Genomic DNA, 17,260 nt, shown 5'->3' on the forward strand with positions numbered 1-17,260 from the left:
TCTACTACTATAATTAACTGATCCACTTTTATCTCTTAATTAAGACATTGGGAACCTCTACTGCTGTTAGTGGTCGAGTAATATTAAAATACTATTGCATCATTGGGGTTTAACTTGGATTAGCGATGCATTTGCTATTACAAATTTTGCTCTGGATCTCATTTCTCAAGTCTTTGGAGGAACAAGAAAAAAGAGTTACTTCAAGACCCTATAGGAAGTTCAGAGTGATAAATTGCTCCCAATCATTGATCCTCAGATATTCATAACAACAAACACTATGCTAATCACCCGAACAACATTTTGTACCGTAACCATACTTCTAACCATCATCGCATAATAAGGGATGTCTTTTGCCTTGCATTAGTACTCTGAAAGATTCTCCTATGCATGTTTTAACTCTCAATAATCACCATGCTGAATTCCTACCTGAAAGTCAAACATTCAAGAAATTAGTCAGACAGATATATAATACCAGTTATTTGTTTTCTTCGTTTTGAAAAGGCAAACTAGATCACAATAGCATCAGCCAATGCGAAGCAATACAAAATAGAACCCCAAAAGAGAGCTACATAGACGCCTCAATGAGGATATTCCAGTTGGTAATCAAATAACCAATAATAACAATCTTCAGGAAGGTTAGTGCTTGAACCCCGATAGAAGTTCGTTGACTCCATCCAAATAGTTAACTGATCCACTTGCGATATGTTACTGAAGACTATTGCCTCTCTCTCTAACCATAAATCCCAACATATCGCAGACAGACAAGTCACTAGTGTTAGGGTTTTGCAAATAAAAAAGTTGGTTATCAGACATCCCCGTCCCAAGACCACACTGTAAATCGAGTTTCCTATCCTAATACTACTAATACAAGTTGTTAGATGCAGTATTCAAAATTGTAGGTTCTCATTCTTCTTAAAGGATTCCTGCACGTTCTGGGATGCTAAATCTTTTCCTTAACTCCCTAAGTAACAATATTGAAATTTTTTAAATGTATGCAAGGTAGTTAATTTCGGATTCCGGTTTATCTCGGTCCCGAGCGAGACACTGGTACAACGTTGTCTCGGGGAGATTCCGTTTTCAAATTTCGGTGTAATTTCGGTTCCAACTTTTATAATAAGAAGTGTTTGTTGCCAGGTTCAATTTCATGGGGATGGAGCGTTAATTCCAAAACAGTCCGCCTGTAATGCAAACTAAAATCCCGTTTGGCGAGGATCCAGCTAGATTAAAATTGAGCTTACCAGGCGTAAACAGTAACTCTCATATGGATTGATGAGAAATTGTGCTGAGGCCAGAGTTCTGAAAGACTATTAGTAACAATTAATTCCATTCACAAATAAAATTGGAAGCATTTCACATCCACAGCCAGTTCCAGAGGTTATCAAGAATGTATCATGATTGCACAACCAAGAAAAATAGTCTCACGCTCTAAGTAAACGTTACAAAATGTGTACAAAGTAAAGGAACAACAAGGATATTACAATTCTAATCAATATAATTTGATTCATCATAGATATCATCATCTAAAGTAACTCATCATTCCCGACACCACCGAGTAGCCCATTTTGAGTGTCCAACATCAAGTCATCAGTATGATATCCATCATACTCCGAGTTAGTTGGATACGTAGACTTACTTCGAGAACTACTGGCACCTTTACTACCAACAGTCCCACGTTCTTCACTAACTATCTCTTGCAAATCATCAAAAGTTACATAATCACCATGAACCTCCAAGTCATTCAAATTTCGTAACTCCAACCATTCATCATTTTCATCACGCTCCTCCAGAAAAATAGGATCATTAGCTTTATCATTATCGTTATATTGTTGGATTTCTAGGTAAGGACGCTGCAATTTCTTATTATACTGGATAAAAACACTATCATTCAATTTCTGTTGCGTTATACGATTTCTTTTTTTCGAGTGCAACTGAAATACAAAAGATAAGTAAGTAATTCAACTAAAATACTTAATAGTAAGCACATGCTAATTTTTTTGTTGCTTGTTGTCATAAGAACATAGGGGTATACAGGCATGTTATGTTCCTAGTTCAATCGACCTATTATACAGAGCACTTAAGGGAAATGAGTTATGGTCAAGTCTTAACAGTAATACAACACTCCACAATCAATTAATTCAAAATATTGGTACTGGAATTTTATGGTTCGTGCATATTCAGAATATTACTAATCAGTGTAAAAGATTAGAATACTTACATTTTGAAATGTGCTCCAGTTTCGCTCACATGGGGAAGCAGAACAAGTAAGACTCAATACTTTGATTGCAAATTTTTGTAGGTTTGGCGCATCGATTCCTCCAAATGTAATCCACCATTCATCTGTTATAAATATAAACAAAGTAGTTATAAAATCTATCTAACACAAATGTAGTCAAACTTTAAACTTAAAGAACAAACAAGCTTACGAGGTTGATCCTTATTTCTTCTTCTTTTACAAGGCGGAGTTCCCAAGATCCCAACAGCATCAGCATACTTTCTCAATTCACCCGTAGCAGCATCAAGTTCATCTTCATTGGGTATAAGCCTTTGCATTGCTGTATGAAGTCCCCTTTTGATTTCTATGTACTTTGGATCACTATCCATTTCATAAGCTTCAATAGTGTAGAATATGGAAGGATTCAAATAGTATGCCGCACAATGTAGAGCATGATTAAAGTTATTCTTCCATCGTTTCTCAAAGCAAGCCTTAATTACACCCCACGTATCATCATCTTCACTGAATTTCTCCTCTAGTTGATTCCTTGCTATCCTCATTGCATCATAAAAAGAAGGCATTGTAGGTTTGCGCTCGATGTCCACCAACCTTACAACCTTAACTAAAGGCTTCAGCACACTACAAGCATAATCAACATCTTCCCAAAATGTGCTACTTGTAACAATTTTAAGTGCATTAATTCCAAGAGTTTCTTTTGAAAATCTAGTTTTTGCCCACCTATCATTCACAAACACCATTTGTAAAGGAGTTTTATACTTTTGAAGACTTTTTAGTGTGTAATACTGAGTTGCAAATCTAGTCTTTGTAGACCTATGTAAGTCTTCACGTGTCAACTCCCTCATCAAGCACAATACTTGAAAATGAGCATAAATGTACGTAACAAGTCTTTTACCTAGAATGACGGCTGTCTTGATTCGAATAAGCTTGTCACCAAGTTCTTCTAGCATCATCTGGACACAATGAGCACCACAAGGAGTCCAAAATAGATTCGGGTATTCAAGCATTAAATCTTCCCAGCCTTTTTAAAATTTGAACCATTGTCAGTAATGAATTGAACCACATTTTCTTTCCCGACATCTTCAATTACCTCCTTTACAAGCTCACGTATGAAATCAGCATCATTGGTTCTGTTTGACGCATCTACAGACTTCAAGAAAACTGACCCTTTCGGACAATTCACCAAAAAGTTAATAAGATGTCGCTTTTTACCATCTGTCCAACCATCAGACATAATAGAACATCCATACCTCTTCCAATGTATCCTAAATGTATCAACAAACTTCTTTGTTTCTGCTAACTGGTCCTTGAAAAGATTTGTGCGAATCTGATGGTAAGATGGCGCGAGCATAGCTTTACCATATTCACCAATTGCATAGATCATTTGTTGGAAACTTGGACATCGAACAATATTAAAAGATATAAGGTTCTCAATTATCCAAGCTGAAATGCTTTTCCATGCATCTTTCTTTAACTTCTCTTTCGCTGAACAGTTTCTGTCAAGAGTGGCTTGCTGAGTTTTCTGGTGGTCTGTCTGCATGAGTAAATCCATTGGACCCCTAGAACTACTTTGGCTCTTGAATTTTCTTTTACTCTGACTCTGAACAACTACTTGACTACTACTGCCCACATTAAAATCCTTTTCAACTTCTTGTACCTCATGGTCCTCATCATCAGTATCAGCATCAGACTTCTCATCAGATTGTGTGCGACGATACATAGCATCAACGTTATCCCTGTGATCTTTCTTTAACTTCTTTATACTGTCATTTTGTCTAATTTCATTTATAGTTTCAACTGTTGCTTTCATACATGATGAAACATTCCCTTTGACTTGTGTGATATGCTGCTTAAGCCTAGTAATTCCACCACCACGCATTTCTTTGTTACAAAGCGTACAACTTAGTTTCTTCGGAAATGCAGGATCTTTGCATGTATCTCATTTCCATGTTGGATCTCTAGTTTGAGTCAGACTAGAAGATTGAGGGAGTATTGACCCACATGTAGTGTTTGATTTGTTAGAATTGGATGCATTAGAATAATCCATAATCACAACCTGAAATTCATGTCAAATTGAAATTATGAGAACAATAAGCAAACTCTATTACCCAACTGAAATTTCTTACAATTGGGAGCCAACTGAACTTGGTACACCACTGGCTAATACAACCAATTATTAGCACAAAATTATTACCACTGCCTAATAAAACTCTACTTATGAACATCGATGTATAGTCTATAAATTGATATCAGATAATGACACAAACATCACCTCAACCACATTCCTACTTGAGAGAAGCATAGAATGGATGCCTACCTATGATTTGCATCCAGCTGAAAGAAGACTATTACTTGAGCCACCCAAAGCAAAATTAAATACTTCTTGAGCTTAACCAGCAGTTAATACTGCTACCTGAGGAAACCGAACACCCAATTCTTCATTACTAAAGCAAATCAACAAGAACCCTAACATGCATCAAACACTGTCACAACTATGAAGTGAACTCAATATTTAATGACCTCACCAGCAAATCAACAAGAACCCATGACAAATCAAAAAGAACCCATGAAAAACAAATTCAGTAATTAAACAAAGAAGGCTTCAATTGAAATTCAAAACCCTAATCTGAGATTAACATCAAAAGAACTCACAATATGATAGAAAAGTTCTCAAAAGTCAAAATATATAAATCTAGCTTCGATTAACACCACAAACCCTAATCTTGCTTCGATTAACATACCTTGCTTCGATTATGTGAGAGAGAGTCAAAGACTGAAAAAGAAACGAAGTGAAGAAGAGTGAATCGGTGGAATAGGATATTAGGATTAGTTAGGTTAAATTACTAAAATACCCTATCTCGGTTGTTAAAATCGGTGGAATTTCGGCCGATATAACCGAGTTTTCCGGTAACTTTTCGTATCACCGGAATTTCGTATTTCGCTATGCTACGAGCCGAAAAGGGAAATTTCGGCGGAATTTCGGCCGAGATGGCCGAAATTGACTACCTTGAATGTATGCGTTCCTTTAAAATACAAGTTATTGAACACCAATCATGTGTATCATGTGGTTGTATAAATCTTTACCCCATGCTCCAAGTATTTTTCACATAGCAGATACACATCCACAAATTGATCACGCAACTAAGCTAGTAAATAACAAAATCAAATACATTTATCTCGGCTACCATTACAAACTACAGATCTTACAGGATGATTAGAACTGCAAAGTTAAAACCCACAATTGATGCGACGCCTAAGTCAACCTTGGGGACATAATCATACCCAAAGTAACTGATCTAGGTACAAAACAAACAAAGCTATGGTGTGAACAAAATATTAAAAAAAAGAACTTCACTATATTCTACCTTACCAATAGACAGTTCCTTTGCAATCTGTTTTAGGTTTTATATATAATCAGTTGCAGGAAACAAGAATACAAGCTCATTCTTACCCATCCACAGAAAATAATGTAAGTACCTGAGGCCCAATTAGGCCATTTACATGCTATGAACCACTATCGATATCCTTATAGTATGGTGAAACATGGTAATTACTCAATTAAATAGTTGAATTGACCCATACCTACTGGCCTGCATCTTCAGAAAAACGGGCATCAAAAGGAACAGAAGATGGAGTATGAGCAGCTGCAGCCGATGCACCAGAACCTTGTTGGAGTTCAATTACAAGCCATCTTACAGCCTTACTCATCTGTTCCAAACGAACAGCACTAATAGGTGGAAGTCCAGTGGTAGTTTGCCCAGATTTCCCTGTAACTGAAGAACCAGTTGCTTCATCAACAAGACATCCCGATCCTATTCGTTGTTTCACAGATTCGACAAATTCCTCGGCTTGATCACACGCCACTCTAAACAATTCCCACCGCTGCTTAAAATTCTCTAAAGCAGCATCTGTGCTTGGTGTAAGTTACTCTTATAGTTCTATCAATTAAGCCTAAAATCCAAAAAGGAAAACAAAAACCTTTTTCTTTAAAATTCTGGCGAGATTGGGGTATACCCAGATTAAAATGGACCTAGAGGCTTTGCTAAGGGGTGGTTAAAATGGGTGAGTTTACTTTAATATTCTTGAACTAATTAAACTTAAAAAATAAACCCTAAAATTAAAAACTTAAAACCTGTTAATCTTCTCTAATCTTCCCTTCATCTTCTTCCATCAATCGAAAATCTTCAACTTTGATTTTCCACAAAAATGGTTGATTCTAAACGATCAAGTAGCAATACAGATTCAACAAGTAATATCAAAAGATCCAAATCAGAGGAAAAAGGTAAGGGAAAAGTTGGAAAGTGAAATCCCTGAACCCAAATATCCAATCCATGAACATGTTGAAAAGAACCCTCTAACGGGGAAAAGAAGACTGTAAGTGATGCCTAAACTCAAACCCATTATTGTGTTGTGTGTTTTGATTGTTATATTAGGTTAGAAATCGAAAATTATGATGTCTGGGTCTTTAGTCGGCAGGGTTTTTAAAAAAATTAGATGCCGGCCTTAGGATGTAAATGGTAGTCTACAGGGTTATAACATGAATACCTTGCCGAGTTTTCATAAGTGCCATGGCGACTGTGAATCATTAACCAAGGCCGACAGGGTTATCAATAACCAACCATGCCGACTTTTATTTAGTCGTCATCTTCTTAGACTTGTATTGTCACGACTTTATATCATAGAAACTTGATTTTCCTGAGTTCAATTTTTTTGATAGTCGACATCTTATATCAAGATGTCGACATCTTTATTTACTCGACATCTTGATTTTCCTGCCAACTTTATATTAGTCGGCATTGTAGATGAATACAACCATGCCGACTAAGTATTAATCGACATTTTTCTAGATTATCGACCATGCCGACTAGGTGACCAGAACCATGTTTCAATGTGTAAAATTTGCATATCTTTTATTTGTGTATTGTTTAGGTTCCCAGATGAAAACATAGAATATATCCCTTGTCCTACCAATGCAGCAGAGCTATTATAATGGATTGACAAGCTTTATCCTTTTTTAGAAGATCCTTGTGATGAAACTGAAGAGAAGTGCCCTGTAAGAAAGTTACTTCTGATGGGTAAGAAAGATCATGAAGAATTTCTTAGGTTTTTGAACAGTCCTAGCAATCCCCTCAACTATGTTGAATGCACATCTTCAGAGGAAAAAGAAGAGGAATTTGATCCAAGAACTTTTTTTTCAAGGCATCTGACTTTTCTGGAGTGAACCCCTATTACAATGAGGCTGGTAACTACATGAAAATGCGGGGGTAAAACAACCTCACCCAATATTTCGATTAGCAATATGGATGGACTAACTCTAATATACTTTTAAGACAATCAAATAGATAGTCAGACTCAATCTTAATAAAAAGTATATCAAGGAGTTAATATCTCAATCTCTCGATTTGATCTTTACTCGAGCAAATGGAAATCTGCGAGTCTTTATAAAATACTAGAGATATAAACTTGGATGGTACCATAGACCAATATCCAAGGATCAATCAATTTCCAATCAACAACCAAAGGTTGGATTTCACAATTGATCGATACAACGCACAACCTGTGATATTTCAATTATATAACAAAATATAATGCGGAATAGAAATAACACAGACACCGGAAGTTTTGTTAACGAGGAAACTGCAAATGCAGAAAACCCCGGGACATAGTCCAGATTGAACACCATACTGTATTAAGCCTCTACAGACACTAGCCTACTACAAACTAACTTCGGTATGGACTGTAGTTGAACCCTAATCAATCTCACACTGATTCAAGGTACAGTTGCGCTCCTTACGTCTCTGATCCCAGCAGGATACTACGCACTTGATTCCCTAAGTTGATCTCACCCACAACTAAGAGTTGCTACGAACCAAAGTCGAAGACTTTAATAAACAAATCTGTATCACACAGAAAAGTCTACGATAATAGATAATTTGTCTCCCACGGATAAACCTATGAGTTTTGTTCCGTCTTTTGATAAATCAAGGTGAACATGAACTAATTGATAACCCGGACTTATATTCCCGAAGAACAGCCTAGTATTATCAATCACCTCACAATAATCTGAATCGTATGGTAGAGAAACTAGATATTGCGGAATCACAAACGATGAGACGAAGATGTTTGTGATTTATTTTTATCTTTCCCTATCGGAGATATAATCTCAAGTCAATTATTCAGTTGAACTCGTACGATAGAAAATGGCAAGATCATATCGCTCAACTACAAGAGAATTAGTTTCGTCTGGATTCACAATCCCAATGAAGTCTTTCGGTCGTTAACCTACAGGGTCTCGAGAAGAAACCTAAGGTTAAAGGAGCATCGACTCTAGCAAAACCAACTAGTATCACACAGGAGGTGTGGGGATTCGTTTTTCCAGTTGCTAGATGTCTCCATTATATAGTTTTCAAATCAGGGTTTGCAATCCAAGTTACCTTGGTAACAAAGCATTCAATATTCATTGTTAGATGAAAAACCTGATTCAACCAAGCTAATATCTTTCAACCGTTAGATCGAAACTTAGATTGTCACACAAAAATGAAATGTATTCATTTAGGTTTGAGTAACCGTACCTAAACGTGTACACTTAGTTGGTTCACAAATAGTTAACCAATGGTTATCCATATGAGCACTTTCATATTAACCGTATTCATCTTTCTCATAACTAGTTCAAATGACTCATAAGAACTAGTTGAAGAGTTGTTCAATTACTTAGGTCTTTATTCATAGACACAATTGAAACAAAATCGGTTTGATCCATTTGAATCAATTCATGAACAATATACCCACGGCTTGCAAAGATTGCATTCCTTATAATTTATTGTTTTAAGTTTCATGAACTACCGATTTGAGAAATAACCAGCTTGGGTACGCGTAAGGGTATGCGTACCTTAGCTACTGGATTTGAGTTTACAAACTCAGCAAAAAATTTTGGTTCGAAAAATTCAGTGGGTACGCATACAGGTATGTGTACCTAAGGTGACTGGTTTACTAGTTTGCAAACTACAAACTCAGTAGAAATTTTCGGTTGGAAAACTTCCGCTGGTACGCGTACCCAACCTGTCTCCTTCACCAATACCGTATGCACACATATGCATACACTTGGTTTCCGGCACATGGACTTATACACTAATGTGCGAACACACTATATATGCTTATATCCATAGTTGGTAATCTTAACTCTGAAACTTATGTTATTTTTCAGTTTCACTTGATTTATAAACTTAGTATTTTTTTCTGCAGATTTAAACAATATTAGAGTTGTAGTAGGTCGGCATGGTTTGAAATGCTCGACCTTGCCAACTTACTATAACATGTTAGTAGTACAAAAATATTAATTTAAGTGCAAAGTATAACCCATTGAATGCTCAACGGGTAGAATTTTCAAAATCAAGACATTAAGTGTATTGTTATTATAAAAGCACTTTCAACTTCATCTTCAACCATGCATAAAGAATGGAAGGTTCAAGTGCAACACAACCAAATATTTGTAGTATTTGTAAACTAAGTGGTCATTTTGCAAATGATTGTCCCTTTGAAGGCAGCAAATGTACCATTGATGATTGTAAGGGGTTCTTATTTCTTATAAAAGCTGCAGTAGGAGATGTATGTCAACCGTATGCTTCAAAATGCACCTGTTGTGGGTTTTTCTATTGGATAGATGAGCGCCTAGCTCCGTATGAAGATAAAGTTGCTAAAATCTGTTAGAGCATTGCTCGGTCGAACTCGCATGCGTTGTTATATCAAGCATGTTTGTCAATGTTAGTGATTAAAACTATAAATCTTGATTTCTAGTCTACTATAGCCAAGTCTCGGACTAGGATAGACAGTGTAGTTGAGCTCAAGGAATTCATGGCGATTCATCATACAAGTAGAAGAACTACTCAAGGAACCAGTGGAACTTCTCGACAAAAAGGTATGTGAAGACTTGAACTTATCTGTCACTCAAAAGTCTATCTACTCTATCTCCTACTTCTTGAGACAAAAAGTCGTATGCTATATATATACTTAGATTATATACATTTGGTATTTCGAGCCGAGTATACCTCGCCTATCTATATCTCGAAATATGTGTTGGTAAGCTTTTCGCTTCGACCAAGTTTATCTTTAACTAGTGACGAAAGTCATGATATGTTTCAATCACTTTGAAAATTGCTTTGACGAGAACTGGTGTAACAACTGTATAACGTCCTCTAAGAATGTTTCAATGATTGGAATGAGAGTTTAGATTACATAACCAATGATGGACATAAGCATTGTTGTGGAAACACATTTATGTATAAGTCATATTCCTTGAACCAAAGTTTGCGAACTTTGTTGATCAAGAGAAACCCGAAGAATGGCTTGTTGCCAAGTCCGCGAACTGCCGAACTTCTCATCCCGAGAAATTCTGCTAGAGTTGACAAACTAGTTGCGTGAGTACCAGTCCGCGAACCGGCGGAAGGTCTCTTGCCGAGATTTTCTGCTGGAGTTTGTAAACTCTGTCTTAAGTCCGCGAACCTAGTCTGCGAACTTAAGAAGGTTATATATCTGAAGATGATTTCTGAACTTAAACTCAAAAAGACTAAGGAATGCAGTTTGCAAACCGTGGCTATAAAATTTCATGAACCGATTCAAGTGAATCAAATCATCTTTGCTTCAATTGTGTCTTGTGTAGTTACATAAGATTTCCTTGCAATTGAACAACTCTCTAATTAGTTCATTTGAGTCATTTGAACTAGTTATGGTGAAGAAGAACATGGTTGATATGAAATGCTCATATGGCTAACCTTTTGGTTAACTATTGTTGAACCAACAATGTACACGTTTGGGTACGGTTAACAAACCTAGAAGCGTGCAGTTCATTTGTGTATAACAAGCTAAGTTTTTGATCTAATGGTTGAGAAATAAAAGCTTGAATCTAAGTCAGGTTTTCATCTAACGGTGAATATTGATTGCTTTGTTACCAAGGCAAAACCCTGATTTGAAAGACTATATAAATGAGACATCTAGTATTGTGCAAAACTAATCCCCACACCTTACGTGTGATACTAGTTTGCGTACTAGAGTCGGTTCTCCTTTAACATTTGGTTTTCCTCTTTTAAAACCAGGTTAACGACTTAAAGACTTCATTGGGATTTTGAAGCCATCCCGATACTACTTTTATCGTAGTTGTGTGATCTGATCTTGCATCTTCTATCGTACGAGTACAATCACATTGATTGGCTTGAGATTTGATATCTCCGATAGGCAAGATATAAAAAGTAATCACAAACATCTTTGTCTCATTGTTTGTGATTCCACAACATCTTGTTTCGCTACCATACGATTAAGATTGTTGTGAGGTGATTGATTAATCTAGGCTGTTCTCCGGGAATATAAGGCCGGATTATCAATTGGTTCATGTTCACCTTGATTATTATCAAAAGACGGAACAAAAACTTTAGGGTTTTTCTGTGGGAGGCAGATTGATCCTTTGACAGACTTGTCTCTGTGAGACAGATTTGATTATTGTCAAAGCCTGCGATTTTGGGTCGTAGCAACTCTTAGTTGTGGGTGAGATCAGCTAAGGGAATCAAGTGCGCAATACCCTACTGGGATCAGAGGCGTAGGGAGTACAACTGTACCTTGGATCAGTGGGAGACTGACTGGGGTTCAACTACAGTCCAGTCCGAAGTTAGCTTGGAGTAGGCTATTATCTGTAGCGGCTTAATACAGTGTGTGTTCAATCTGGACTAGGCCCCGGGGTTTTCTGCATTTGCGGTTTCCTCATTAACAAAATTTCTGGTGTCTGTGTTATTTCAATTTCCGTATTATATTGTTTTATCTTTATAATTCAAATAATACAGGTTGTGCGTTAGATCAATCAATTGGAGAATCCGACCTAACGGTTATTGATTGACACTTGGATATTGGTCTTTGGTACCATACAAGTTATTCCTTGTATTTGATTAGTACTCACAGTTTCTGTTTGAGGAAATCAAATCCAGAGAGAGATATAAAATTTTTGATATACTTTTAATTGATTGAGTCTTGTTGATTCTCTTAAAAGTATATTCGAGTTTGTCCATACAAATTGCTAAGCGAAATATTGGGTGGTGTTATTAGACCCCCGCTTTTTCAAAATCAACCTTCTACCATGCACAGATCCATGTTGCGACGGTAAGATAAAGCTAATTACCTCTCCTAAAAAATTGTGTACCGGAAAAAGATACTATCGATGTCCCAAATGTGTTAGGGTTAAGTTTTTAAGGTTTGTATGCTCTAATTAAGTGTTGAGTGCATCTCAATGTACTAAGAATGTTACAGTCGACATGTTTTAGTTAGTATAAAATGAAGATTTCTTCATAATCGTCAAGGTTGACCCATATTACTATAATTAATTTCAATTTAGTCGGCACTATACAAAATTCTAAGTGTGCCGACAGTAGTACAGTCAGCATTGAGTTTTTATAATACAATGACGACTATTGTGTGAAGAACATCCAGGAACAATATCATTTTTTGTCCCTTTTAGTTGCCAAGGTTTTCTTCTTCAACTTTGCCGACTAACTGTTAGTCGGCATTGTAGGAGGACCACGACCATGCCGACCGTCCCAGGCTTTCTTTTCCAGTGTTGTCAGGCATATGCAGTCGGCAACCTGAAAAAATTATAACCTGTCGACCCTGGGGAAAAATTCAAACTAATTGTGTCATATTGTATGGTCGTCAAGGTCGTATGATAATTACAGTTCCGACTGTACACTAAAAAACACTTAAGTCGGCTGGTTAGGAAATACAAAACAATGCGGACTTATATAAATTGGAAGGAGTAAACACCAAAAAAAAAACACATCCATTTCATTCATTTGTAGTACTCCAAAGTACATTACACAAAACACAAATGTGATTACAAAAAGATTCCTTATTTCCTAAGCGCAATCACCAATCGCTCAAATCTATTGGAGTGAGTTCATTCAAATATATTAAACCTCCTTAAGTGAAATCTATGGGACCTTTGTTAGACTCATCTAAAGCATTCCAAAGGTGCATGTTGTCCTCTTAAAGTTTCACCCATTCCTTGCTCTTGTTGTTTATGAACTTTTCCAAAAAACTAAACCTACAAAGAGGAGGTAATGGACATTCCTTGTTCAGTTGTAGACCAATAAAATGGTTGTTATCCACCAAAGCCATAAAAATTCTTCTATACTTGAGCTGTTCCACATAAACCGCATGTTTCGGTGCAAATGCTACACAACATACGTTACTAAAAAAATATACTACGCATGACCATGTATCCGCCAATAGATGGCCACACTCCGACATTATCATCCAATGCTCCCAATTGATCGGTGAATTTCCCTCCGGTCCTTTAACACTAATAAGAAATTCTTTAAAAGTCGCTTATATGTCCTCCATCGAACCTCCTAGCATCATTGAGTTATAAAACTCCTTGTCTTTTTCTAGTCGGGCAGCCATCTTCTTTCTTATGTATTGACATTGGGTGATATTCTCCTCAACCGCTCCACCTAGGTGTCCCAATTGTTGGGAGGCAATGTGAAATCCACAATTTCCATCCTTTGGGACGTCGTCGGTACCAATAACGAACTCTTGAATAATTTGAGGGAGTTGTATGTGATACTATTACAATACTGGTTTTACTACCTTCCTCGGACGACCTCTTTTCTTCACAACATCTCCTTGACTTGCTTGACTCTCAATAGGTGTAATATTTGGCTCCATGAGTTTTTCTATTGGTGTATTTGTATCCTTCCTCGTCTGACCCCTTTTATTTACGACAACTTCCACACTTTGTTGACTCTCAAGAGGTGGAGCGCTATTTGGATTCAAGTTTGAAACCGTTGGTGTAGTTGTTTCTTTCCTCGGACGACCTCTTTTCTTTTTAGACGGCTCCTCTTTGTATTCCGTATCGTTATATTCATGTCTGGATGGATCACATGTTATATTCAAATACTCTTTAATTTGTTCCCTTTCTTCCGCCCTTGTCTTTGTGGTAGGTGGTGTACCCGCTGGATCTGGTTTCAAGGGTTATTGAAGTTCTTCCATAAAAAGTTAAACAATCGGCATCAACTTGTGCTTCATAGTTTGTTTGTACAACCTGTTCAATATATGGTACTTGTCAAGGATTATTCCCCCAAGTTCTATGTCGCCAAACTCTTCACCAGGATATTCTCTTGGAGCAGGGATGAAAGATAGTTTCTTCCAATAAGGATCAATTTCTTCAATCGAAATCGGAGTTTTATACCTACCAAGCATATGACGACATGGAAGTCCGGTAACCTTCATTATCCTACACTTACAAGGAGTGCTCGGGTCGTCATACTTTTGATACAACTTGATATGTTTCATCATGAAACATATTGCCCAATGCGAGGCGTTGCAATGTATACCAATTACAAACCAATCATCCTCCTTAAACTCCTTCAACTTCCGGTACTTACTTTCTTCGAATTGCTTTCTTATCTTGTTGATATCATTATTAGTATACTCATGGATAACATGTTGCACCGTCACAATCCCATTTTGACTTGTGAAAAGTATACCTTTTAGTCTCCCATGAGCTTGCTCTACCATACTTGTGGACTCAAGTTTTAAATGTTTATAGTCGTAAGTAAAAGCATACACAAACCTCTCTTTGTGTGGCCTGAACCATTGTCTCTTGCAATATTCCACTACTTTGGGGTAATTAGTGACCCAATCATCCTCGAACGCCTTCAAGTTTATCTCATATCTTGCCACACTCATCGACCAAACCCACTTATCCCACGCTTTCATGAATAACCCAAATTTAATCTCTCCTTTTTTCCATTCTTCGTCCTCTTTCTTTTTATCTTCCTCTCTCTCCTCTTTAGTTAGTTTACTAATACGTTCATCTTCCTCTTTTTCACGTTTACTACCTTTTTTGCCTTTGGCTTTTGGATATGACTCCTACAATTGTTTCTAATATTTTATTGTATGTGCCACGTGCAAAGCAAATTTTGTTCCTTGGGAAAAACTATCCTCACGACGTTCATTATTACTTGCTCATTGTCGGTTACTACAACCCCGAGAGTCTCGTCTTCGTGGTAGAGAAGCTTCAAAGTTTCCAATGCCCAAATATAGCTATCATCCTTCTCACGATCCATAAAACACCATGCCACCGTGAATGGTTGCTTGTCTGAGGTTTGTCCTACAATGTTCAACAAAGACATGTCGTACCTATTCGTCTTATAAGTACAATCCATGAACAAAACTTGGTACAAGCACCGGGCCAATTGAATCATATAGGGATGCGCAAGAAAAATACGATCCACCCTCCCCTCCAATGAATCATGGTGTCTCACCGTGTAGTTGTATTTGTGGGCCAACCATTGTGATTCTTCCATGTCACGCCCCTAATCTTAAACCAGCTTAGCCAATAGGATTATAGCCTAATCCTGAAGTAACAACATCTAGATCATTGGTCTTGAGGAACATAATTACATAAAATAAAACAAAAATAATTCCCAGTCTCTCTGATACTTTATAATGAAACTCCCAAAAGATATTAGTATATATGTGTATTGTTTTACAAACAACAAGAATTCATATATATGAAAGATACAAGAAACATTCTTAATCGAATATCGGTTTAAGCTACGGAAACGAATGTCTTCAAGTACACCATCTCTTCGGAAAACTGACACTGAAGTGGGAAAAAGTGAGCACATCATCCCAAAGGGGTGCCCAATGGAAACATATAACTCTCAAGTAATCACTAACATGATCCACAGTACTAAAGAATATAAATTGAAAGAAAACAAGAATAAACTAATCTTACAACAATTTATGCATTATGAAGCAAGTGTCACTCTAACCTTGCCAAACTCATTGGAGAAGAGGACGTGAAAGCAACCCTAATCAATAATAATAACATTGTCCACACAGAGTGCTCATACAAACTATGATTCAGAATATTACCATCAAGATCAGAAAGTTAGACAAACAAGTATAATATGCAAACGAGTGATGTCCCTCAAATAAAATAGTATATAATATCATAACGGATGAATTACCTCCCTACTACTGTAATATTCAAACGGATGAGTTACCGCCCTACTATATTAATAAGCATAATATTATTACGGATGAATTACCGCCCTACTAATGAAATAGTTATAATAATATTTAAACGGATGAATTACCACCCTACTAAATAATATTGTCGACGGATGAATTACCGCCTTACTTAACTTAGCTAAGAGACTTGAGGAACACAAACACTCCTCGCAGGGAAATCTCACAATGCATATCAACACAACACGTCATAGCAACACCGTACATACAGATGCACCATATACGTCATATTCAAGATACAGGAAATAGAACATCACAATATACGCTATCATGCACTCAAATAGTAAATACTCATCATGCTCGCAGATAAAGAAAGATTAATGATTACAAGAAGGTTACAGAGTTCCCACCTGGATTGATAACAAGCGATGCCTACCTCGAGATCCACAATCCACTGGTTCATCCTTTGCGTCGATCGTTGTTAATAAAGACTAACTGTTAATCACACAAGTACTCCAAGAGTTTAACCAAAAGGCTCATACAAGGTTCATAACAAGTCTATCTAATGGTTCTAAACTCATTTATGATAACTCATTCTCTATCCTTAACATAACTAAGAGTTTTATTAATTCTATTAAATTGATTTTATAGTCCATTAGACAAGGCCTAAGAAGATCTACAAATTAGTAAAAAGAACCAAATACTAATTCATGTTCAATGGGAAAACTATCTCTATGTCCAAGTCCATCAAAAATAACATAAGGTCCAGTCCATCGGAGTCAACTAACAGTCAATAACAGTCTTTGTCAGGTCAGAGGGGTCAACTAACTGTCAACGTTTAGTTAACGTCAACGTAAGCAATTGGTCCAAGGTCAGGTCAACGAGTTAAATCACTGAGTCCAATCGGGTCAAGACTGGTTACAGGGTCAACTCAATCAGAAGACTGATTCAGGCAGATAAACTGACTCAGGCGAGTCATACTAGACTATCAACTAGCTAGACTAAAACACAAGGCCC

General features: G+C 36.9%; 3 protein-coding genes across 3 annotated transcripts; all 3 read right to left on the reverse strand.

The window, feature by feature from the left end:
- Positions 1-363: 363 nt before the first annotated feature.
- On the reverse strand, positions 364-14,782 carry LOC113359842 (mediator of RNA polymerase II transcription subunit 32-like). Its single transcript, XM_026603415.1, has 4 exons — positions 14,610-14,782; positions 14,307-14,453; positions 5,813-6,143; positions 364-426 (listed from the first exon to the last, which is right to left on the reverse strand). The coding sequence occupies exons 1-3, from the start codon at positions 14,780-14,782 to the stop codon at positions 5,813-5,815; spliced, it is 651 nt and encodes a 216-aa protein (XP_026459200.1). The 3' UTR covers positions 364-426.
- Positions 1,521-3,237, reverse strand: LOC113359840. Its single transcript, XM_026603413.1, has 3 exons — positions 2,424-3,237; positions 2,216-2,337; positions 1,521-1,928 (listed from the first exon to the last, which is right to left on the reverse strand). The coding sequence occupies exons 1-3, from the start codon at positions 3,235-3,237 to the stop codon at positions 1,521-1,523; spliced, it is 1,344 nt and encodes a 447-aa protein (XP_026459198.1).
- LOC113359841 lies at positions 3,237-4,109 on the reverse strand. Its single transcript, XM_026603414.1, has one exon. The coding sequence runs from the start codon at positions 4,107-4,109 to the stop codon at positions 3,237-3,239; it is 873 nt and encodes a 290-aa protein (XP_026459199.1).
- Positions 14,783-17,260: the final 2,478 nt, after the last annotated feature.

This window comes from Papaver somniferum, chromosome 3 (genome assembly GCF_003573695.1).
Source record: "Papaver somniferum cultivar HN1 chromosome 3, ASM357369v1, whole genome shotgun sequence".
Taxonomy (NCBI): domain Eukaryota; kingdom Viridiplantae; phylum Streptophyta; class Magnoliopsida; order Ranunculales; family Papaveraceae; genus Papaver; species Papaver somniferum.

What these genes read in the sequence shown, in the direction of transcription:
- LOC113359840 (XM_026603413.1), bottom strand. Translation starts at nt 3,237, where the DNA reads ATGCTTGAATACCCGAATCTATTTTGGACTCCTTGTGGTGCTCATTGT. An exon ending in AAGAAATAAGGATCAACCTC is followed by an intron (nt 2,338 to 2,423) that starts GTAAGCTTGTTT and finishes TATTTATAACAG; the next exon opens with ATGAATGGTGGATTACATTT. An exon ending in ACTGGAGCACATTTCAAAAT is followed by an intron (nt 1,929 to 2,215) that starts GTAAGTATTCTA and finishes TTTGTATTTCAG; the next exon opens with TTGCACTCGAAAAAAAGAAA.
- LOC113359842 (XM_026603415.1), bottom strand. Translation starts at nt 14,782, where the DNA reads ATGGTAGAGCAAGCTCATGGGAGACTAAAAGGTATACTTTTCACAAGT. An exon ending in GAGTTTAAGGAGGATGATTG is followed by an intron (nt 14,454 to 14,609) that starts GTTTGTAATTGG and finishes TATGCTTGGTAG; the next exon opens with GTATAAAACTCCGATTTCGA. An exon ending in AAGTACCATATATTGAACAG is followed by an intron (nt 6,144 to 14,306) that starts GTTGTACAAACA and finishes ACTTACACCAAG; the next exon opens with CACAGATGCTGCTTTAGAGA.
- LOC113359841 (XM_026603414.1), bottom strand. Translation starts at nt 4,109, where the DNA reads ATGCGTGGTGGTGGAATTACTAGGCTTAAGCAGCATATCACACAAGTC.